The 23,265-nt window shown below is 45.9% G+C and overlaps 2 protein-coding genes across 2 annotated transcripts; one reads left to right on the top strand and one right to left on the bottom strand.

Moving 5' to 3' along the window:
- Positions 1 to 804: 804 nt before the first annotated feature.
- Positions 805 to 16,884, bottom strand: NUDC (nuclear distribution C, dynein complex regulator). Its single transcript, XM_067543307.1, has 9 exons — positions 16,572 to 16,884; positions 13,998 to 14,075; positions 9,547 to 9,750; positions 8,899 to 8,985; positions 8,385 to 8,498; positions 7,696 to 7,890; positions 5,148 to 5,231; positions 4,153 to 4,271; positions 805 to 2,250 (listed from the first exon to the last, which is right to left on the bottom strand). Exons 1-9 carry the CDS (start codon positions 16,668 to 16,670, stop codon positions 2,199 to 2,201), a joined length of 1,032 nt encoding a protein of 343 aa, XP_067399408.1. The 5' UTR covers positions 16,671 to 16,884; the 3' UTR covers positions 805 to 2,198.
- A 2,363-nt stretch (positions 16,885 to 19,247) lies between these two features.
- Positions 19,248 to 22,562, top strand: NR0B2 (nuclear receptor subfamily 0 group B member 2). Its single transcript, XM_067543364.1, has 2 exons — positions 19,248 to 19,981; positions 20,859 to 22,562. Exons 1-2 carry the CDS (start codon positions 19,438 to 19,440, stop codon positions 21,107 to 21,109), a joined length of 795 nt encoding a protein of 264 aa, XP_067399465.1. The 5' UTR covers positions 19,248 to 19,437; the 3' UTR covers positions 21,110 to 22,562.
- The last annotated feature ends 703 nt before the right edge of the window (positions 22,563 to 23,265 follow it).

A 23,265-nucleotide genomic window follows, 5' to 3' on the forward strand; every position in this document is an offset into this window, starting at 1 on the left:
GCACTGACCTTTGGGGCCAAAATGTACAAAAGCCGAGACAACAGATTGGCCTTGGCTGGGCTGAGTGCAAATAACTCACTGTGTCCTGCTGCTGTAAACAAACAGCCCAGGCAGAGGGGACTTTGCCCAACTGGCCTATTCTGTCAGTTTGATCAGCCAGCCCCCCCCCCCCCCCCCGGGGCACCGGATCCCAAAGGCAACTCTTTCACTCCCTCTAGGATAGAGGAAGTCAGAGGCAGCAGATATGAAAAATAAAGACTTGCGCTCTCTCTCCATCACTGGCCCAGGACTGGGCTCTCTGACCAGCCTAGTTCATGGACAGCAATGTGCCCCCCTGATACATCATGCACCAAGCCTCTTTCTCCCAGCAGCAGCAGCACTGATCAGGCACAAGGAGTGCTGGGGGGAGACGGTAGCCCAAAGTGTAGGCCTTTGCCCACCCTGGACTAAAGTGTACAGGCTGGGCCTGGTCACACCCCCAGCTACGTGCTTGAGTTAGTGACAGCAGAGGTGGCTGTCCCCCTTAGTCAAGCTGAGCGTTGAGGTCCCAGATCAGCAGCGCACCAGCCTTTTCTTCCAGCAGACCCCATCTCATTTCTTTCAAATGTTTCATGCTGGGGAACCTCAGACAGGATGGTGCAGCTCACAAGTTGGTGAAGACACAGTTTGAGACTCCCTGACCCAAACCCTCTCATCAGTCCAGCCCTTAGTGTTCTCCATTTCCACCTTCTACTGCTTTCAGAACAGGTGCTACCCCACTATCAAGCTACATTATGCCACACCCTACTTAGCACACAATTACACTTGCACCTTACTTTCCTTTATTTTACAAGTGCAGTTTTAACAATGATATGAACACACAGAAAACGAGTTACTCAAATCAGCAGCACCCCAGAGAGGAGAGAATACAGGGGCCACGTGCTGGCTAATCAACAAGTGGAAGAGGGGCCTCTTGGAAAACACTAACTTGAAATAGGTCTTGCTGGAATTCTGAACTCTCCCCGTCACTGCCATCCCTTCTGCCTGCCATCCACTCCTCCCTCTGCAACTGCAAGAGGGCCTCGGTGCTCCTCGCTCACAGGATAGCAGAATTTCAGCACACGCCTCTGCCTGTGTTTGGATCCACTTGTCCCATTTTCACCAAGCCCAGCAACAGCAGTAAGTCAACCCCACACAGTGGGCAAATCAGCCACTGAACCCCCCTCTCTCCCCAGGCTTGATTCAGCTCTAGCACCTGGCCCAAGTAAGAAAGGCCCCTCTGCCCCCTTCCCACTATTTAGTTCTGGTATGGATTGGGGGAGTAAGATCCTCTGTTGGAGATAAAATGGTGTTTGGAGTGGAGGCCAAGGTGCCACTTAAAGACCCGGGGCGATGGCAGGCCTTAGTGGGGAGGTCCCCACAAAGCAAACAGAAAAAGGCTAGGAAAGCTTTACAAAATAAGCCAAGTCTTCCTAGAGGCAAGCAGGGCAGCCATGCAGGCAGCATTAAAAGGGATTTACCCAGTGTGAACAGTGACCTATTACTGAAGATAGGACCAACACCCTTAATATCACACCTGAGCCAGCCTCTGGGTCTATTTGCCTGATAAATATAGGTGGGTGGGTGGGCAGGCCTTGGCCAGGTGCTGTCAGGTTAGAATTCTACAGGTGCAGCTTGCTTTGGAGCAGGTACATCAAGGGGGAGGAGGGGAGGGGGAAACAGAAGATGGAATTTTGCCCCTCAAGGCTTCAATTTCCCTGTTTCAAAGCAGGGGCTGGGAGGACAGCTGCATCAACTCCCCTCCTGCCCAAGTGGACTGGTCCTTAACCGAGGGTGGGTTTAGTGGGTACCGAAAGCCCAGTAACAGTCCCAGATGTTCAAACATTGCTTTAGCCTGACTTGTGTAGCCATGACTCCCTTTTTTGCTTTATCCCCTCCTTTCTACCAAGCAAGGTCCTCCATGTCTGTATCAAGGGGAGCCTGCTGGCTAAGTGACTGACCAGTGCTGTTGCTGCAAACTGATATAGGGGCCTTGCATTGTGCTGGACAGACAACAACGGAGGGGATGACAGTCAGGAAGCTGCTTCCAGGGCAAGCCCACTTTGGGATGATAGGGAGTTTACTCGCCCAAGGTCAGGAGATGGCCCTTCCCCCTGACCCATGCACATCCTGCCCCATTCCATGGCTTGGCTGAAGGGGGTGGGGGGGAGAAGAGGGGCTCAGTTGAATTTAGCTTTTGAAAAGTCCATTTCTGGATGCTGCTCCATGAACCTGTAAGAAAGAAAGGTGCAAAGTGAACAAGCGAGGCAGGCTGCACACTACATCGTGCTGCAGAGTAGCATTACATTACGCACCTGCTGTAGAGAGCTTGCCATTTCCTAGGCACTGTTCAATCCATCCTCACAACAGCCCCTTTAAGGTGGGGAATCCCCTTTTTCGCATAGGAAGAGGGTGTCCAACACAGAGATCGCAATGCCCTCTCTGCTGTCACTTCCACTTGCCACCAGGATGGCTGCTGCCCACCTCGGCCATGTGGATTTACAGAGCTTCCCATACAGGAAACCCTGGACATCATCTCACTCTCCCTTTGCTGCTCATGTTAGTAATATTACCAAGTCATCAAGGTCAACAGGTGTAAACGAGCAACGGTTATTAATCAGACACGCCCTTGGGAACTATTACCTTCAGGCCAGACACGTAGCAACTAGACAGTTGATAATGGGGGCGGGAGGTTCTGAGCTAAACTTAGACATATTACCTAGTCATACATATTACTGGCGATGTCGGGAATGTCTCCATTGCTGGGGTAGTGAGAACAGTAGCAAGAGAAGGATGTCACAGAAATCTGGCTCCAGTAAGGCCAGGTGAAACCCAGCCTAAACATACCGTTCTTCCAGCAGATTTGGTTAGATTTACGCCAGTCCTGCCACTGCAATCAGGTTTGGAAATGCTGCACCATGCTACGTCAACAAGTAATATTGTACATGGAAGCAACCCATCAATGTAGTTTAGCATGAGGCAACCACTGGCTAGGCTGGGGTCTACATGCTACCACAGCGGGGGACAGTCCCCTTCTGCGTGACCCTGGAGAAATGCCACTGCAGCAATAGTGCCTTTGTACATCAGCAGAGAGAACTTTGTTGGCAGAGAGCAGCAACTGGATGTCGACAAAGGCCACTATGGGCTGGACTGTCTAAGCTTCATGCCCATTCTCACCAGTCAAAAAGCATGGGGACTAAGCTTAGAGAGAACATTCAACAAGTGATCTCGTGTACAAGAGATCCGATCTACACTGGTCAGAGAAGCAGGAGCTAGCCCAGATTCTTCCTGAGAGATGGGAGGAGACAGTCCCAGTTGAGGGTCTGATGTACATTTTGGAACGACAAGTCTCATCTCACCAGAAGCACACGTCCATCAGGGTTATGTGCTCTTTAGCTTGAACAAGCCACTATAGTGCTGATCAAAAAAATACATCAGATAGTACTGCCAGTAAAGTCTCCATCTATGGAGAAAAACCAAGGAAGGAGAGATATAGCAAGAGAAACTGTCCTGCTACACTAATCCTCCTTTCACCCCAGAGATAAGAGTCAGTTTTCCATTTACAAGGGGAAGCTGCATGACCCAGAATTACCCCACCTCCCATCCCCGCAGACGTGGGCACTGACCCCACATGGCCTTGGCAGGAAAGTTACTCACAGGAACTCAAAGGTGCAGTTACGCCAATCAGGGTTATAAAGACATAAACATGCTATTGGCTTGGAGACAGCTGTCTAGTGGAGGGTGGGAGGGAGATTATCTGGGCTACTAGATAGAGGGAGATTAATGAGCTTTAACATGATCTCAGCGGCTCCCTAGAGATAGTACCTCTAGCCCAGAGGCTACCTGCTGTCTTACTCCCTGCACTTGAAGCCAGCCCTAGAGCAGCGCTGTGCAGCATAGCATAATTCTGTATGTTTCCATCCCAATGTCTTCTCCTAGCCACCAGTGAGTGTCAATAACTAAAACATTTAAACTGAATTCTGAAAGTGAATGCAGACAGGCTCCAAGGCTGAATCTGTCTCATGCTCTGTCAGTCTGTTTTCCCATTACTCCACGACGACATATGGCTGAGGCACAAAATTGCTCAAAGGAGGTGGGGAAGGAAGTACCCATGAATGAATTCTCTCTACGCACTTTTTCAGTATATCCTGCTTCTTCTGTTCATCTGATGTGGGGAGCCCCATGGATTTCTGACGTTGATCATACATCATTTTCTCCACCATGCTGCGAGTTTCACTGTCCAGGTCTGACAACTAAAACCCAAGGAGATTCTATTATAGATGGAGGAACAAATCACAGGCCCCATGGTTTACATATAGAACCTCTAGTTACAGTGAATGAAGACAGAATAAAATTTCAATATACCACAGCATGCAAACTGCAGATCTACTTCTATAGAAGCTGACTTCTAAATCCAACCACTCACTGCAATAAGGTTTTGTTGGATTCAGATTGCATGGTAAAGTAGCTTTGAAGCAGCTAAGGCAATCTCATGCTTTTGAATGATTTAACTTGCTAGGTCGCCTCTTTGTAATTATGCCATCCACATCCCCAGTCAGGGAATACACTCAGTCTCTCAAATATTCAGTTACAGTCATGCTCTGATCCAAAAACGATTCTATGAGGATGTACCATGCCACCTCATGTTCCTTTTAACATGCTCCCTACACCCCTCCAGGTGAACACCCACTGGATGATACAGGAGTTTACCTCAGCAAAACTTTTCTGGAGTAACATTATCCAAAGTCACGGGAAGGGATTTTCCTTACTCTCAGCAGAGGTTTCTTCCTCAGACTAATGCAACATTGTCACTATGGGCAATGACAAGTTTACACCTTGTTTTCCCAGGATACAAGAAATTCTACAGTCCCACTTCTAATTCAGACCAGGACTCTCATGTGGCACTGTAATAAATTGCCTGCCACACTTATTATAGTTTCACAGGGCAACATTTCTCCCAAGTCTTCATTCCCTTTGGAGTCTGTGTTCTTTGGTCCCATTTAGTTGGCTTACAGACAGAGTGAATATAGGTACAGCCCAAAAGGTTTAAGCAAACTTGATCACAAGTTGATCACAGGAGATGGCCCCTGCTCACAAAAAGCTAATGGGGTGACAAACTAAGCTATTACCTTTGAGTTCTCTGGGTTAATTTTCTTGGTATTGATTTCTGGGTCTGTGGGGACTAGCTTGCTCCACCATTCCATCTTGTTGATCTAGAGAGGAGAGAGGAAGTCAGTAAATAACGCTTCACAAACAGCAGTTTCTCTGGAAATGCTCCTATGGGATATTTAGGGGTTTACAAATTTATGTTTCTACTATTAAATCAACTGCAACTGAAGTGACATAAAAAGAACACTACCACACTGAAACATGTCAGCACATGCCACACAAGCTGTGCTCAGATGTTCACATACCACAGGTGAAAGACAGATTAGAACTTCACTCTGATAAAGCACCTAACTTTAAAAGAAAACCTGGCTCCATTCAGTCTCCCTTCTGAAGGAGGGAGTGACCAATCCAGTAGCATGGATCAATTCAAAGTTAAGGTTGAAAAGCTGGTGGGACTCAGGTCCTCAATACGTCCATGTCTCTAAGTGGAGCAGTATACAGGCTCAAGCAATACTGTACCAAAGAACGGACATGGAAGTACAACCTTAACTCTCAAGGTTCCCGGCTCTTGTGGATGTATAACAGACATGCCTTTTATAGTATGGGAGAGAGATTCCCAGGCCTGAGCTTTTTTTTTTTTTTTTGGGTTAAGGTGACAAAACTGAAGCATGGTGTACACCAAGAAATTAGTTCAGTATAACTACATTGCTCAGGGCTGTAAAAATCCACACCCCTGAGCGATGCAGTTAAACTGACCTAACACTGGTGTAGACAGCGCCAGGTTCTCCCATCAACCTACCTACCCTCCTTTTGGGGTGGTGGAGTACCCACTGCTGCAGCATTTTAAGTGTAGACAAGCCCTGAGGAACTGTCTCAGAGTGAGGTGTCAATAGAGGAGATTTTGGAACAAACAGATCAGTTAAACAGTAATAAGTCACCAGGACCAGACGGCATTCACCCAAATGTTCTGAAAGAACTCAAATATGAAACTGCAGTACTAACTGTTGTACGTAACCGATCACTTAAATCAGCCTCTGTACCAGATGGCTGGTGGGTAGCTAACGTGATGCCTATTTTTTTTTAAAAGGCTCCAGATGCAATCCTAGCAATTACAGGCTGGTAAGCCTAACTTCTGTACCAGGTAAACTGGAAACTATAGTAAAGAACAGAATTATCAGACAATAGATGAACATATGTTGGGGAAGAGTCAACACCGAGGGAACTCCTATTTCACCAATCTATCAGAATTGTTTGAAGGGGTCAACAAACATGGACAAGGGTGATCCACTAGATACAGTGTACTTGGACTTTCAGAAAGCCATGGATAAGGTCCCGCACCAAAGGCTCTTAAGCAAAGTAAGGAGTCATGGGATTAAAGGAAAGGTCCTCTCATGGATCAGTAACTGGTTAAAAATAGGAAACAGACTAAGAACAAACCATCAATTTTCACAAAGAGAAGAGAAGTAATAAACAGCAAGGTCCTCAAAGATCTATACTGGGACTAGTGCTGTTCAACATATTCATAAATGATCTGGAAAAAAGTGGTAAACAGTGAGGTGCAGACTATATAAAATTACTCAAGATCATTAAGTCCAAAGCTGACTGCTAACAGTTACAAAGGGGTCTCACAAAACTTGCTGACGGGGAAACAAAATAGCAGGTAAAATTCAATGTCGATAAATGCAAAGTAATGCATATTGGAAAACATAATTCCAACTATACATACAAAATGATGGGGTCTAAATTAGCAGTTACCACTCAAGAAAGATCTTGGAGTCATTGTAGGTAATTCTCTGAAAATACCTGCTCACTATGCAGCAGCAGTCAAAAGAGCTAACAGAACGTTAGGAACCATTAGGAAAGGGATAGATAATAAGACAGAAAACAACAATGCCATCATATAAAACCATGACATGCCCACACCTTGAAGACCGTGTGCAGGTCTGGTCACCTCATCTCAAAAAATATTAGAACTGGAAAAAATAGAGAAGAGCAGCAAAAACGATTAGGGATGTGGAACAGCTTCCACATAAGAGATTAAAAAGACTGGGACGGTTCATATCGGAAAAGACAACTGAACGGAGATTTTATAGACGTCTATAAAATCACAAATTGCATGGAGAAACTGAATAAGGAAGTGTTATTTACCCCTTCAGATAATACAAGAACCAGGAGTCACCCAATGAAATGAATAGGCAGCAGTTTTAAAACAAACATAAGGAAGTACTACTTCTTTCAATGCACAGTCAACCTCTGAAACTTCTTGCCAGGGGATGTTGTAAAGGCCAAAAATATAACAGGGTTCAAAAAGGAAATGGATAAATTCAGGGAGGATAAATCCATCAACTGCTATAAGCCGAGACACAATCCTACGCTTTGGGTGTCCCTAAATCTCTAGCTGCTAGATGCTGGAACTAGATGATAGGAAATGGATCACACAATAAATTGCCCTGTTTTGTTCACCCCCTCTGAAACATCTGGCACCAGCCACTGTTGGAAGACAAGATACTGGGCTAGATGGACCATTGGCTAGATGGACCATCAGTATGGCCTTTCTTATGTTCTTACCTTCTCCAGATGCACAGTGACTATTTTACCATCCTCAATCAGCCAGGAGCTCTCCTCCACCTTCACTTCATTGTATAGGTCTTCATCAATCACAGGGGCATGGCCCTTCAGCCCCACTTTCAGATGCCGTCTCTGAATGTCCACCACCACATCCTTCCCCTTCAGCCGGAAGTTCACCTTGAACGGGATGGCCAACTGGACAGGAGAGACATGGCAGGAGGGATCAATGAGATCTCACTTCCTCTTGTGTTACTGCTCCAAGACTTTCTACCTTGAATTCATCTCAGCTATAAGGTATATACCAGTGCAGGACATGCTCTTTGTGCATTAGATATATGGATTCTATAGGGTTTGGGTTGAAGAAGAAATTTACCAAGATGATGCCAGACGTCTCAAATGGGTCACATAGGATGAGTAAAACATGAGTGCTGTCTCACTTCCACAAGGTCAGGAGTGAGGCAGGATAACAAAAGGATCTCAAAGCATCTTAACTACCACACTCTCTCTCTTTATGGGTGTGCTACAGCTGAACACTGTTCCTGTTATCTTCTTGGGCAACCGTAATATAAATCATTGAACTAGTTGACCTTGTTACTGAGCAACAGCTCCGCTCCACAGTTCATAGCAGTGACTGCCCTCAAGCTTCGAGGCTAGAATTCCTCACATCCCCAATCAAAGGCAACACTTACATCCAGTTCAGAAAGGGTCTGTGTCCACCTATAGTTGGGAAGGTCAGCCCCATTCCCAGAGTTTGGTTTAAGTTTTCCTTTATCCTTTTCATCTTCTTCCTCTTCATCTGTCTCCTAATCAGACACAATTTATGCATCACTAAAGAGATTTTCAAGCCTGCATATACATTTCACTAGTAGATCAGCTCTTTAAATTCATAAGGGATTTTTCCAGTTAATGTGCATTTGATAGCCAAGGCACTCCAAGTAGAATTAGAAGGCAGAGATTTCCTTTTAAAGCATCAGATTTTTAAAAAAATATGGAATGTCTGAGAATCTGGTGCACTCTCCACACGGGCAGGGAATACAGATGGCAGAATCACGGAAGACCTCCAGTGCACACATGTACAGACAGAGGATACTCCACACCTTTTGGATGGCACAGTCCCCCACAGACTGAGGGGCCATCGCAGTGCTGTTCAGATGCACACTTCCCCCGTCCCCAGAACTGAGGAAGACTCTGGGAACACATTACCTGTTTGCTGGACTCTGGAGATTCTGCTTGATTCTCAGAGGGTTTCACTGAGACATCTTTGGTCTCATCTTGTTTTTGCTCTTTTTTCTGTTTGAAAAAAAAAACAAACCACACAATCACACCCCCCAGAATGATTATCTGATGTCTGTGAAACTCTAACAAGTGAAGTGTACTAATATAGCACTAGGTGGGCCCATTTCCTTCTTTAGATAAAGCTGCAGGGCTGTACATACTCAGAACTACAGGAAACTTAGGGGGGAGGGGATTTCCAGCCCTATTGCACCATGTAACAGGAAAGCCCCACTGTCCAAGAGGCAGGCTGGTAGGGATTAGCCCTCCTCTGCTCCTTTCCCTAGTGTAACTGCAGAGAGTTACTCAGTGGCAGTGCCAGAGTGCTCTGCTGCAATAAGAGTACTTGCTGAGGGCACTGGGCAAAGTAACCTGTAAGAAAACCCAGGAGAAGAAGGGTTGGGCAGGCTGATTAACCTGAAAATGCAACAGTTGCTCCAGTCTGGTACTGTGGATATCTGTACAAGCACAAAGCTTTTAACTGAATTGACCAGTCACTACTGATTGGGTTGCACACAAGCCAACAAAGATTTAAAAGGCAGATGGTGCACACACATGCTCACCATACTGGGCTCTCACCTGGTTGATTTCCAGCTGCAACCTTTCCGCCTCTTCCTCTGTAAGCTCCTTGATCCTTGGCTCATTATCTCCCTGCTTCTTTTCTTTGGCGAGTTTAGCAGTTCGCTCTGCCTTCTCACGCCGTTCTGCCTCTTGCCGGGCCTTTTTCTCCTTCCGCTCTTTCTGAGCCAGCTTGTTGTGGTGGTTGAATGTCTCTGTGATCAACTGAAAGGAAGGAGCCCACTGATGGATGAGTTTTAAGAATTCACCATACTCCTGACTCCATCTCCTTCACAAGTCTACTGTACAGCACAGACAGGTTCCGCAGCAGCACTAACCTAGGGATATTTCCCTCCCTTTTCATCCCAGTGTTTAAGATGTGACAGGATATCTGGGAAAGTTCAAAATAGTTTCCAAGTCCCTGCCCAGTCCTTATTTGGGGAAAAAGGACTCCTTGAACCTGATTCTCCATTGCCCTGCACCTTGCATTGTGTAAATCCTACCATTTGATTTGGCGGTGTTTAACAGTGACTTTGCACAGGTAAAAGTGCAATGGAGACTCAGGATCCTAGTTTGTATATCCAGCTCTGTGCCAAGGATTTGCTATCTCATCTTCAACTATTCATCTAGTCTCTGTGCCTTTACTCATCTGTAAAATAAGGATAATACTGTCCTAACTCTCAAAGGACCAGGAGGCTCTGATAACTAATGCTTGTCAAGTGCTTTGAGATCTCCCTATGGAAGAAGTAATACGAGTATAATGTGTTATAACTGGGTCTGATGCTTTCCAGGTATGATACAGAAGGCCTTTCCCATATGAAGTTTCCCCATGTACTAGATGGATAATTATCCAATTTAATATTTAGACAGTAAGCTCTTTATGGTGGATAACTTGCACTCAATACTATTTTTGTAAACACCTTGCATTGTTGGCAGAATAGGAACAGTGAAAACAAACAAACAATGAATATTTAAACACCTACAAGCGTCAATTTTTACCTTATAGTATAGTTCATAGGAGAGAGATTTGAAAAATTTGAAAACCCAATTATACCACTTAGGAACAAGGTACCATATAACCCTGCCCCAAAGGGATCTCAGGTCCATTATCTTGCAATGATTCAGGTGCACCCAAGAAAGGCAGAATAGCAAGGTCCATGGTGTAAATGCTTGCACTGCTTGGAGGGAGAGTTGAGTAAACAGGCAGGAAGCTAAAGCAATAACCCAGATGCCGATAATGCCAGAGGTATTGTGAGGCAGCACGTAGTGAAAACACAATTCTGCAATGGAAAACACACTAGCTTTTCAGATAGGAAAGAGAACATCTGGGGATAGTGCGATGCAGGGCAGGTGGTAGCAATGTGCCTCTGGTACCCTGGATGCCCCTGGTAACCGTCAAAGATAGGAGTCAAAAAGAAGGGAGGAAGAGATTGCTTATATCAAAGGATATGAGTTTAACCAGAGGAAATTCCAAGGATGTGATCAGCATTTATCAGGGTGAATTGACCCAAAGCAGCTAAGAGAATCTAGACCTCAGATAATTATAGGACTGACTGCAAGTCAGTATGGGGGGGAAGAGACAATGATTATTAAATCTTTATGTACACAGGAGTGCAGTACCTCCTTTGATAGGATATTCAAAACACACTCCCTCTGTTGCATACATAGGAGTGGAATTGAGTTTCCAAAAGTCATAAAAACGGTACTACTAAAATACCATTCTAATTCCTTTGGAGGAGGCAAGTGTGTCACAGGGTGACACTGGCCCTTTAAGAGAGGCCAGTGCACCTGCAAATGGTCAGTTAACCTCAAATTAAGCTTAAGAGAAGTGCAAGGAGTAGATGACAGGAGCTGCTTGGAAGACAGCCGAATTCAGGTAAGAGCTGGAACAGAACTGCTGGTGAGAACTGACTTAAGTGGGGATCCTCGATGAGTGGAAGACTTGGACAGTGATCCCTAGGAAAAAAGGGATGATTCAGGCTTGGCTTCCCCTGACCAAGCTGGAAGCAAGTGGGCTGATGCAGGAAGGTGGATCGCCTGCCAAGGGGCAGGACTTACACGCGGGGAGGCCTGGAGAGTGGAACACTGCAGGAGGGGGAGCACTTGGGGCAAAGACCTGAGCGACGGGCTGCAAGAAGACTGGTCACCCTCAGGCAGGGAGGCCTGGAGAGAGGGACCCTACATCAGGGTAAAAAGAACTGGGAACAAAGTGCTGATTTTAACTCAGGGGTGGGGGGAAGGAACCCACTGTATTGTCATATGTTTACTGTGGAAATTGAAGAATGGTTTTACTACAAGGTTTTTGAGGAATTTCTGCACTGGTGTATACCAATGATGCAGAGAGGCAAGCTTTGTATCCGAGACAGACTATGTTCCTTTCACGTATGGACAAAAATGGGAAACTGAGGCTGGGAGCACCTGTCAGGCCACAGTCTGTTGAAGGGAGGGTGCTCGAGGTGGAGCTACCCTATGAAAAGGTGCTCTCCAGAATCTTTCCCCATCCACAAAAGTGGATTCAACACTGTGGTTTCCCTTTCTTTACAGCTAATCAAATTCCAAGCTATGATCCCAAGGAGTTGCTTAAACGAGACTCAGTGTTCTTTCCCAAATGGAGGTGGGAAAAGCATGCTATTTCAGTCTACAGTACTCCTAACCCACATCTCAGGAGAGTCAGGGATTGAAAGCATGGCACTGACGCATACCTGGCAGCATGTGGTATGGTCTTATGCAACCACCTGACTGGTGAACTGGCTCTGTTTCAAGTGTCTTAACTATTGGAAGACCCTTAAAGTTGCTGCAGCATTTGAACAGCCATGAACAGAAGCAGAGTCTGTATTTGCATGTAGTATAGTTTACTGCCTGTACAGTGACTTATCAAAGACTTGACCTTGCTAAGGAATGATGATTTTAAAACAAACCCATCAGGTTAAAGCACGAGAAAGTTCTTTAAAAAATGTGGGGCATGTATTCTCACACACACCTCATATCAGCATAATTCCCCTTACCTTGCCACCACAAATGCTTCACCTTGGTGCTGAGACCATACATAAGAAATTTCAGTCCCAAAGGAAAAATTAGAGTGGCAAGAGGTTGGAGAATGGGATAGAGCAGAAGGCTTCTTCAAACCTTTGCTGGGGGCACTGTGTTGTGAAAGGCAGAGGAAGTGATGTTTTGCATGCAATGTCTTTCAGAGGATCACAAAGCACTTTTCAAGAGAATTAAGTCTTATCTTCCTTTTGCAGATGGGGAAACTGAGGCATGGATGCTAAGTAATTTGACTTGCTATGTAACTTTTGACAGTATAGCACAGAAGCCAGGAGTCCCAACTTTTAGTTCCCAGCTCTAGCCACTACAGGTGTCACTCATCTGAAATTCTACTGAGAGTGCTAATCACATTTTCATTCTGTAACTATATACCCATGCCCTTGTAATCTTGAAGATTTCTACCCCCTCTCCCCAGACTGAAAGGGGAAGAGGAGTTAAAATCTTTTGTATCATTTTCATCCTAAAGCTTCTTTTTCTTCGTTTTTCCATTTTACAGATTAGGCAGCGTGTGTACATTATGCCGATAATTTGTTGGTCTCATTCTGTCGACTCTTCCTCACCTCCATTTGCTAAACTGCATTAAAGCACCTACAAATATATTTAATAATACTGATTTTTTTTCTATGCAAGTATTTCTGTGGTTACCACAGATGTTATCCAAAAGCCAGTAGGAGGGGAGGTGGTTTGTATGGGAATGAATGTTTCCATGAGATGCTAATAATATATATAGTCCACACTATGAAGAAGTTTGGGAACTGCTGCTATGTAGCTAACTACAGGAGGCATTCAGAAAAGCTTCAGGAGGCATTTCAGAAAGCTTCATATCTGAGCATTTAGATCTGTTGTGAGATTAAATATGAAATGTAGTACTCAGCGGTAGGGTCAGGAATGCCAGGCTGCTGAAATATGAGCGGTCCAATTTTCCCACACCCACACAGCGACCACCAGTCTCACACCAATACTATCATACGCTGCAGCTCAGAACAAAGTGGCAACTGCATATGCAGTGAGATGGACTTTGTGCTTTTTCTGAAATGAACAAACAAGGTAACCTGGGTTATCAATCCTGCGGTGTCTGCCACTGTTAAATCAGTATGTCTGGCAGGCTTGCTTTCCAAACAAGCCTTTGACCATAGCATGGCAAAAAAAAAAAAATGGTGTCAGTCAGACAAGCAAGCATGCTTAGTGGTGGATGGGGCAGTTTCTTATTACTTTGTTTCCTTAGTATGTTTCAGCAGCATCACAGAAAGTCAGACAGAGCAGTTAAAAAATAATTAGATGGCAATAGGAGAACACACTGCGGCAGAGCAATAACTGGAAAATGTGGAGGAGAATTCTGTCAGAAAAATGAGTGTTTCCAAATAGAGCAGAGTTTGCTCTAGGTATGTAAGGAATCAATCATGATGGTTGGGGGGGAGGGAAGTTACCTTCTCTGCTACTCCCTCTTCTCCACCAACGAAGAAATCAGTTTTACGTCTGAGGAAACTGAAGAATGTGTTCACAAGCTGAAAAACACAAGACAACAAGGTAGTTTCAGGAGATCTGAAATAAAGGTTTCACACTACCTGAGACGGTCAACAATTAGTTCCAATCAGTATCTCTCGCCTCAGTAAGGAGAGATTTTTTTTTTATGTCCTATATTGTCATCCCCAGCCAAGTCTGCCTGGAGATCTCTGTTAAAGCTTGAAATCAAACTCTGGTACCTATTTCTCAGATAAACAACAATTGGTATATTCTGCAAAGCTATGGTTTCTGGGTTCTCTACCTTCAAGAGATTTTCATGAGATTATACAATGGCCAAGGGCTGAAATTCCTTTTAAAGTCACCTTTCCTTGGGGGTACCATGACTATTATAGCTAGAGTGGGGGCTTCCAGAATTATCACGTGAGAATTTTGATTTTTTTTTAATATTATAATTATCGTAAGCTTATGATGTCTCTTTGCTTGTATAAAAACCTAGTAGTTATCCTCACACACACCAAGTCATTCCTCAGCTGAGCAAAACTGCAGTAGCTGTAGAAGACTTTATCAAGTCTTGTTTATTTTTATAAGAGAGACTACAGCATACTTGTTTAAATATGAAGTATTATAAACTGAAGCTATACTTGTAAAAAGTAAAGTACATGTGACTCAGTATCTTGGACTTTACTTCTAATTTTCTTCATTTATTTAGCAATCTGTAAAATTCTGTAATTCACAATGGCCAACAAGGCAAACTAGGGACTTAACATCTTCTACCATACTAGTTTAATAAAGCCAGGCTGTTGCAAATGCAAGGAGAGTCCCTAGGTCTTGAAATACAATTGTTAAATCCCTTCTCACTTGCTTCTAATCTTAGTAGTACCACACTGAACAAATCTTTATCAATGGTCTGGTGAATGAGAGAACTATTTCAGCAAGGATCCTCATTTCCAGACCATCGACGAAGCAAAGTTCTTATTCTGCATCGAAGATAAAGATAAATTATGGTGTTGGACTGTTTTGAACTACTTTAAGATTAATTTTCACTGGGATTCAACAGAAGCAGAGATAAGTATCTGTTCATATATATCACAACTAAAGTATAGTACTGTATAATGGTCCAGAGATGCATGGGATGCAAAGAGAAGGAATTGCTTCCATCAGACACATGAAAAGACTAGACTATATAGGTATGTTTCAGCATGGCAATTTCTACAAAAAAATTAAAATTCCTGGTAGGTAGGAGAGGAAAGGCAAACAGTGCTCAGTGAGACTAAGTCCTTGCCACACCGTCGCTGGAAGTCAGAAGGAATGTACTGTTGCTACTGTGGTTTCCCTGATGTGTGCAGGGACTTGAGCCTCAAAGCCATGGTAACTTAACCATCCTATTTATCTTCCTAGGTCATTTGAAACACCATGAAACAGTCACTGCAATATTTTGTGATGATTGTCAGTAAAGACATCCCTGTCTAAAATAGCCAAAGAAACTGTTCATGTTTCAACACTTTTGCTTGCATCATGGTTGCAATGCTAGACAGTGGGAATGGATGATGGGATGGATCACTTGATAAATTGCTCTGTTCTGTTCACTCCCTCTGAAGTATCTGGCACTAACCACTGTTGGAAGATAGAATACAGGGCTAGATGCATCATAGGCCTGACCCCGTATGGTCATTCTTAGGGTCATAGTTCCTCATGGACAGGGCCCAATGCCATGAGTGACAAACAAGGCACCTGTCACATAGCCATTATCTGTAATGCAGCTGTGTTAGTCCCAGGATATTAAAGACAAGATGGAGGATGTAATTTTTTTTTTTTTTGGACTCAGTATCTTTCCCAGACCTGAAAAAAAGAGGACTATGTGGCTCGAGAACTCCTCTCTCACCAACAGAACTGATCCAATAAAATATATTGCCTCGTCTCCCTAATATAGCTACTCCATCAACTTACTTTTATATTACATCCCTTCTGCCTGTATTTTGTCTGAAATTGTAACGTGGGTGTGGACCTTGTCTGTGAAAGTCCATACAAGCCCACAGCACCACATTAATAATAAATTCAGAGAAATACAGTCAAGTCAAACTGCTGCAGGCACCCACTTTCCTAAGTCCCAGGGACCAACACGGCAACCTCTGTGTCACTAGTATGGGCGTTGGGTGCTTCTGAAACGTGAACCACATCAGCAGAGCCGGGACACGAGCCCAGGCAGACCCCTGCATCTTTATTCCCTGCCACAGCAGCCAAGCACGTGGGCTGGAGGGGAAACGACAGAGACATCAGACTCAGGGGAAGAGGCACGGGGCTTCATGCAGCCACGGAGCACGTGCACAGGTGGGGGGGGGCGTGTCACAGCTTTATTCCAGAGTCATCCGCAAGCGGCTCCCATCACGGGTGGGGTGAGCACGGCAGCCCCGCCCGCACAGAACCCCCAAGAGCCCAGCTCAGCCCGCCCCGCCCATTTCACGCGGCACCGGAACAGAGGCAGGGGCTCAGTGGGGGGAGGGGCGGCCTCACTAGCGCGCCCGGCCGGCGGGCGTTACCTCCCGCACGCCACCCGGGTGCTGCTGGGCTATGGCCAACAGCATCCCGTCGAAGCGCTCCTCCTGCTCCGCCGCATCCGCCGCGCTCGGGCCCATCATTATCCTTCCTCGCCGCCGCCGCGACCAGCCACCGGAACCGGAAGGAACCCGAACCTCGCAACCAACCGCCCGCCTTCGCCCGAAGCCCGCCAGCCACTCTTCGCGCCGAACGTCCCCCCTGTCCCATCGTCGATTGGCTGTCGCCGCGCCCAATCAACGGAGAGAAGGCAGGAGCCCCGGCAGGCGTTCGGCGCTGGGCGTTGGTTTCTATGGTTACTGATAACGTCCGGGGCCTTCCAGAAAAATCTGCAAGGGCCGCGTGGCCCTGGGCGGGAGGGGTCAGAGAGCAGGGGTCATCAGAGGGGCATATCTGCGTGACAGGATTAAAGGGTCCTAGTTCAAGGGGGCAGGGGGCGTGGAGAGGGGGGTAGTGCTCCTATATTGGGGTCAGGGAGAGAGGGGCCAGATGCCTGTGATAAGGTTAAAGGGGAGAGGTCGGGGGCAAAGGGGAGGAGTCATGTTCCTTAGGGATCAAAGGGGCGGGGTCATGGGAGGCTAGAGAGAGGGTCTGTTTTGTGAGACTCCTGTCTGCCAAGAGAGAGAAAAATGAGGGGAGGGGCACCCCGCTCTCTGCTCATTCCTCTCTTGGGCAGAGATTAGAGGGGCCTGTTTCCCTTTCCTGTCCCCCCATGCCGGGGGATGGCAATGTGTGGGTTGCAAACATGGGGAGGGGACGTTTAAACCAGTGGCTCTCAAGTTTTCCAGACTGCTGTACCTCTTTCAGGTGTCTGATTTGTCTTGTGTAGCCCAAGCTTCAGCTCACTGAAAAACGACATGCTTCTCAAATCAGATATCAAAACACAAACGTGCCACAGCACGTTTCCTGAAAAATTGCCGACTTTCTCATTGTTATCAGAACTATAAAATAAATCAATTGGCATAGAAATACTGTACTTACATTTCAGTGTATAGTATATATAGAGAGCAGCATAAACAAGTCAGTCTGTATGAAATTTTAGTTTGTGCTGACTTCACTTGTGCTTTTCAAGTAGCCTGTTGCAAAACTAGGTAAATATAGATGAGTTGATGTAGAAGAACTCTTGAGTACCCCCATCGCATGAGTTATAGAGCTTGCCTGGGATGGAGCACTCCTGAAAGAGCAGTCAGTTTTCCTTTCTGCTGCTAAATGCTAATTCTGGTCACAGAGCCTCTTATTAGGCCTCAAACCAGGCAGGTTTACAGCCCTTTCTTCAGTGATCTGCCCTCTTATCAGATGGCTTTCTCTTCAGTTCTGCCTGAACTGATCATAATAGTTCATATGTAACCCAGACCTTCCTCTAGCTCCCTTATTTTGGTTTTAATTCCACAGTGAGATGTGTTGGATTCTGGCACTGATCATGTAGCAAGACAGCAGGGGACAGAAATGCTGACCTTATTTTATTCTAATTTCAGTGCAGACTGTAAATCAATGAGAGCTCAAATCAGCCTTTTACCACTTAGAAGGCTGGACAGAGGTTCATGACTCAACCTGTCTAAATGAACCTATTAACATTATGAAAATTACACTGTTTACCATTGGAACAGCAAACAGCCATTATTTTCCTAAGACTTTTCATAGCCTTGGTGATCTCCACTGTGCACCTCTAGTGACAAAAGGTTCCACCCTGCCCTGCACTCGGTAAGTTGGTGTCTTCTGCTCCCTTTTAAACATGTCCCCTACCTCTTTCTTCACTTCATTAAGTCCCTCTCTGTATTCCCACCTAGTTTTCCCAGCTGTTTCCCTCCCACTCACTAAGGCAAGGAACTTGTCTTCTAGATAGCCTGGCTCGGAATTCCATCCTTCCTGTTCTTTAGGATTGGATCATGAATGGGGGAGAAGTTTCCAACTAAGTGACTTCTTGCTGCCCTAGAAACTCCTCTGAGTCATGGTACTCCTTGAAATGTGAAGAGGTATTTATCCATGTATCTAATCTGTCTAACGCAATTCCTGTCTATAAGATGATGAAATATCCTGGGAAATCAAGACAAAAAATAAAAAGACCATCAAACTCCCTGGTATTTCCCCCCTTCCCGAAACACACAAAATACCCAAGGCCCTAGCCTTCCTCTGATTACTAGATGCCCTTTGTCGTTTATTGGATTTCTTTTCTTTATCTGCAACAAGGGCAGCCTGTTGTCAACAAGGTTAAACAAATAACCTGCTGATAAAATGACTTCCAGGTTGCTCTTTCCAAGGCCGTAGCTTGCAGGCTGTTTTGCTACTGGGTTCTTGCTCTAGACAAATGCTGTGTGTGTGTGTGTTTGTGTGTGTGTGTGAACTCTTTGGCAGTGACACCTGTCATATAGCATTACGTGATTACACACCTGGGGCCTTGGTGCCATGGTACGGGCTGGGTTAATGACTTTGTTTATACTGTTTGAGTAATCCAGATAAGAAGGCTGCTCAATCTGCCATCCCATCCCATCCTCCTGGCTCCAGCTGGCACTTCCATTGAGAAAACTGTTATCGGCACCACGTGGAGATCCCACTTCCCTAGCCAATCAGTCCAGGGTCGAGTTGTTTTTCAATGAATGCTGCTTAGTCAAAGTGAGGTCAAGGCTGCTAAGGTGGTGTTTCACTCATCACAGAGTCTTATAAATAGAACCAGGAATAACAGCCAAAGGGATGAGAGAGGCTGCTGAGCTAGGAGAAGCAGGCTGCAGATAGAGATCTTTGACTGATACAACGTTTGCAAGGGACCAGTTGTGTTCACAGATCCATCGGGCCAGGTGCACAAGAGCCTCATCCTCCTTGGGACCTGACGGTATCTGCTTGCCTGGCTCGGCTATGAGTACCTGCAGCATGGACTTGGACTATGAGAGGTGCCAGTGCCACGGTGAGGAGAACCGGAACGCAATCCTCTATACCCTCCTGAGCCAGAACCTGAACCACAGCTGGGGCAACCAAAGCCCATCCCAGCAGCGCTGCCTGTGCCAGAAACGTCGCACTGTCTGCCTCCAGACACCCCAGGTCACCTGCCAGGCAGCCTCTGATGTCCTTGTGAAAACAGTCAGCTTCATGAAGAACTTGCCTTCCTTCCAGCTGCTGCCCCGGGGAGACCAGCTGCTGCTTCTGGACAGCTGCTGGGCTCCCCTCTTCATTCTGGGGCTGGTTCAGGCGATGGTGACATTCGAGGTGATGGAAACCCCAGCCCCCAGCATGCTCAAGAGGATCCTCCTCGATGGCCAGAGTAAGAGACAGGAGCCTGAGAGGACACAACCCACCCTAGCTGGGGTGCAACGGCTGCAGTGCTGCCTGAACACATTCTGGAGCCTGGACCTGAGCCCTAAGGAGTATGCCTATCTGAAAGGAGCCATTCTCTTTAACCCTGGTGAGTGCCTAATCCTCACACACCTTTCCATTGGCAGGGAGAGAAGGCATGGCACAATAGCATCTAGTAATTGTCTAGCAAAAATCTGTCTGTCCATCCAAGGAGCTCAAATCACTTTTCAAGGAGGAAGGAGTGTTGCCATTTTACAGACAGGTAAACTGAGGCACAGAGCATTTTAGGGGCTGATTTTCAGAGGTGCTGAGCATCTCCTGCTCCCATTGACTTCAGGAAATCAGGGTTATAAGTGACTTGCCCCACTGGGTCACTCATAGACCACAGAGGCAGCTATGCTCAGAGGGATGGCTCACTAGGTTTGCAGTCTCTATCTCTGGAACTACAAGTCAAATCCCAACAGGGTTGATTCAGCAATTCATCTGAGGCAGATAAACTAAATCCTATGCAGTTTACTGTGGGTGAAGAAGAAAGGGAATATTTTAAATAAGACTTTAAAATGGAGGTCTTGCATATCCTTCAGGAATAGGATCTCAGGGCACGTTTTGCTAGAGCTGGGGTTTGCCCTGGCTTCATTGGTCAATATTTCTCCTCCCGTGTTGTGTTACACACTATTAAAGAGTTGTTGCGCCTGCTCTTCAACCCCAGAAGTGGCTGCATTTCAATGGTGCTGCATGTATGTAGCTAGTGAAGTACTTTAGGATCCCTGGGTGCTATGGAAATGTAAGGAGGCATGTGTATTTATCTGTCTGTGCCTGTGTGTGGTCAGTAGAAAAAAAATCAGATTTGATTGTGAATCTCTAGCAATAGCGTCTAACAAGCCTTCAGCAGAGGCACATGAATGGTAAGAAACTGGGACTAGGACTTAGCTTGGGAAGCAGAGCCTAACTTTCATATGTATTTCCTGTTGTTTCTCTCTCCATAGATGTCCCAGGTCTCAGGGCCTCCTTGTACATTGAAAGCCTCCAACGGGAAGCACAGAGAGCGCTCCAAGAAGTCCTAGTGCCCCTCCACCCAGAGGATCAGGGCCGCTTTGCCCGCATCTTGCTGATTGCTTCCACCTTGAAGTCCATTCCTCCAGCGCTTATCACAGACCTCTTCTTCCGACCGATCATTGGCAGTGCAGACATTATTGAGGTGATCACAGAAATGCTGTATGAAATAACCGGCAGGTGACTGACACTTCCATTACACACAGCCTCCTGAGAGATCAGATTCAGCGGCCACCTTCACATGCACGTCCTGAGCATTGAGTTGAGTTTCAAAGGACAGTGCCATTCATCAGGGAGCAGGGATTTAGTGGCAAAAATACTGTGGACTTGCAGAGAGCTGGATTGTGTGTGTATTTCACTTGGGCTCAGGCAACAGCTTCAGCGATTGAAAATCTCAGTTAAGGCACAAACCGTGTAAGAATGTAACTCTTATTTAGCATTTGTTTACAGCAGATATCAGTCCCTGCACATATTGAAGCCAAATTGTTTTTGAGCGTGTTTGTGATGTTACTATTTTACTGCTCTGTAATGTGAAAAGAGGTTGGCCGATGTCCTTAAAACATTCCATACAAAATAATTCTCTGGGCTGACATTTTCCCTGTGCGATATTCAGGTCAGAGAAGCACTAATCTGAGAAAAGGGGATTGAAACCAGAGCTTTGAATCAAATAGGGCTTTACAGCTTTAAAGGACAAAATTGCCATAGAAAGTCTCTGTTAAACACACACAACCTGATTTCTAGATGTGTACCGAGCACTCACTGTGCCTACCAAGTTCAATGGATTCAGTGGCTGCTCAGCACCTCTGAAAATAGGCTTGCAATACAGAACGCATTGGATTAGAGCATAATCCAAACTTTGAATTCAGGATCAAATCCTTGCCCCACTGAATTCTATGGGAGTTCTGCCATTGACTTCAGTGGGGCCAGCATTTCAGCCTCACAGCCTATCTGTACAGAAGGACCCGATTCTGCAGTCTGTAATCATGCTGAGCAGTACTTGACTTGAATGGAATCACTCATATGAGTGCTACCAAGTGTTGTAGGATCAGGCCCTCATATAGTACCTGTGTGTGTGTGTGTTGTGTGACTGGTTAACTAACTGCCCTGCAATCTTAGAGATGTAGCCATAAACATCTATCCCTCTTTCAAACACTGACAGGGCAAGGGCCAGAAAGCATTAAAGCTGAAAGACTTCACAGAGCCACATTTTGCCACCCTTACTCAAATTGAGTAGTCATTTGGAAGAAAATTGGACTACTCTGAGTAACGTACTGCTTAATGTTTATGCCACTTAATGTTAGTGTGGCAGAATCTAATACCCCTTAGTTAATGCATGAGCTCAAGTGGTGGAGGCAGAGGCGACACGTGAGGGGAGAACACAGGCTCACGTGCCCCCATGCCATTTTCTGCCAGGGTGGGAGTTGGATTGGAAAAGGCACCAGAACCTAGCACTCCCACTGAGCTCTGCTAGGAGGTGCCCAGTGCAGGGAAGAGACACAGCTGGCAGCACAGCTCCACTAGAGGGAAGCTTCCTCACCCGCAGTTGTGGTTACCCACTAGGCCATAGGTGTCCAGAGCCCACTCTGGTATGTGCCGTGCTGCACCTGCAGTGGGGAGGCAATGGGAGAAGTAAATGGGGAAGGATGTGGGGGGGGGAGTTGGGGGAAAGTGGTGCCAGCTTGGAGCAGGTGGAGGAGGAGCAGGGGGGAGTGGGAAAGGGGCCAGAGGTGACACGTGGGGTGGTCACATGCTTCCCTTCCCCAAACCTTTAATTTGTGCCCCGCACCATCAAGCATTACGGGTTGTGCCTGGGCTGAGGGATCCATTTTAGCTAAATGTTATGCAGGTGTTTGCAGTGGTATTAAGAACAGCTAGGGCTGGTGAGTGTAAGTCCATTTATGTAACAGTGAGTGATATTACCTGGGTAGTATACGCTGCAGTGGAAGAGGTTTTAGTGTTTGCACAGACCATTCTACAGCTGGGTGTCTGCTTCCCAGATTACTGGCTGGCTGCACAACTGGATAGCTCCCGCTTCTCCATTCTAGATGCTGATCTACACAAAGAAAACAGCCTTTGCACAGAGTTCAGACTTCAGTATTTTGTGAGTGGATGTTAGTCTGTGATTTGTATATAAAATGCAGTAAATTATTTTTTTTAATAAAATGTTTTACATTTTGGAAAATGGTGGTTCTGTTTTGGAAAGGGTCTACATATGTGCATGTTGCATTTTACTGAAACTTAGAAAAGCCTGCCACAGGTCTGATAACCCAAAGGTGTCTCAAATGGAAGAGACAGTCATTCTCTGGCGAATCCCCTAAAAATGCATCCTATTTTGACAGC

The sequence above is a fragment of the Emydura macquarii genome, unplaced genomic scaffold, assembly GCF_026122565.2.
Source record: "Emydura macquarii macquarii isolate MOO-44397 ecotype Brisbane River unplaced genomic scaffold, CSIRO-AGI_Emac_v2 contig_820, whole genome shotgun sequence".
Classification (NCBI taxonomy): Eukaryota; Metazoa; Chordata; order Testudines; family Chelidae; genus Emydura; species Emydura macquarii.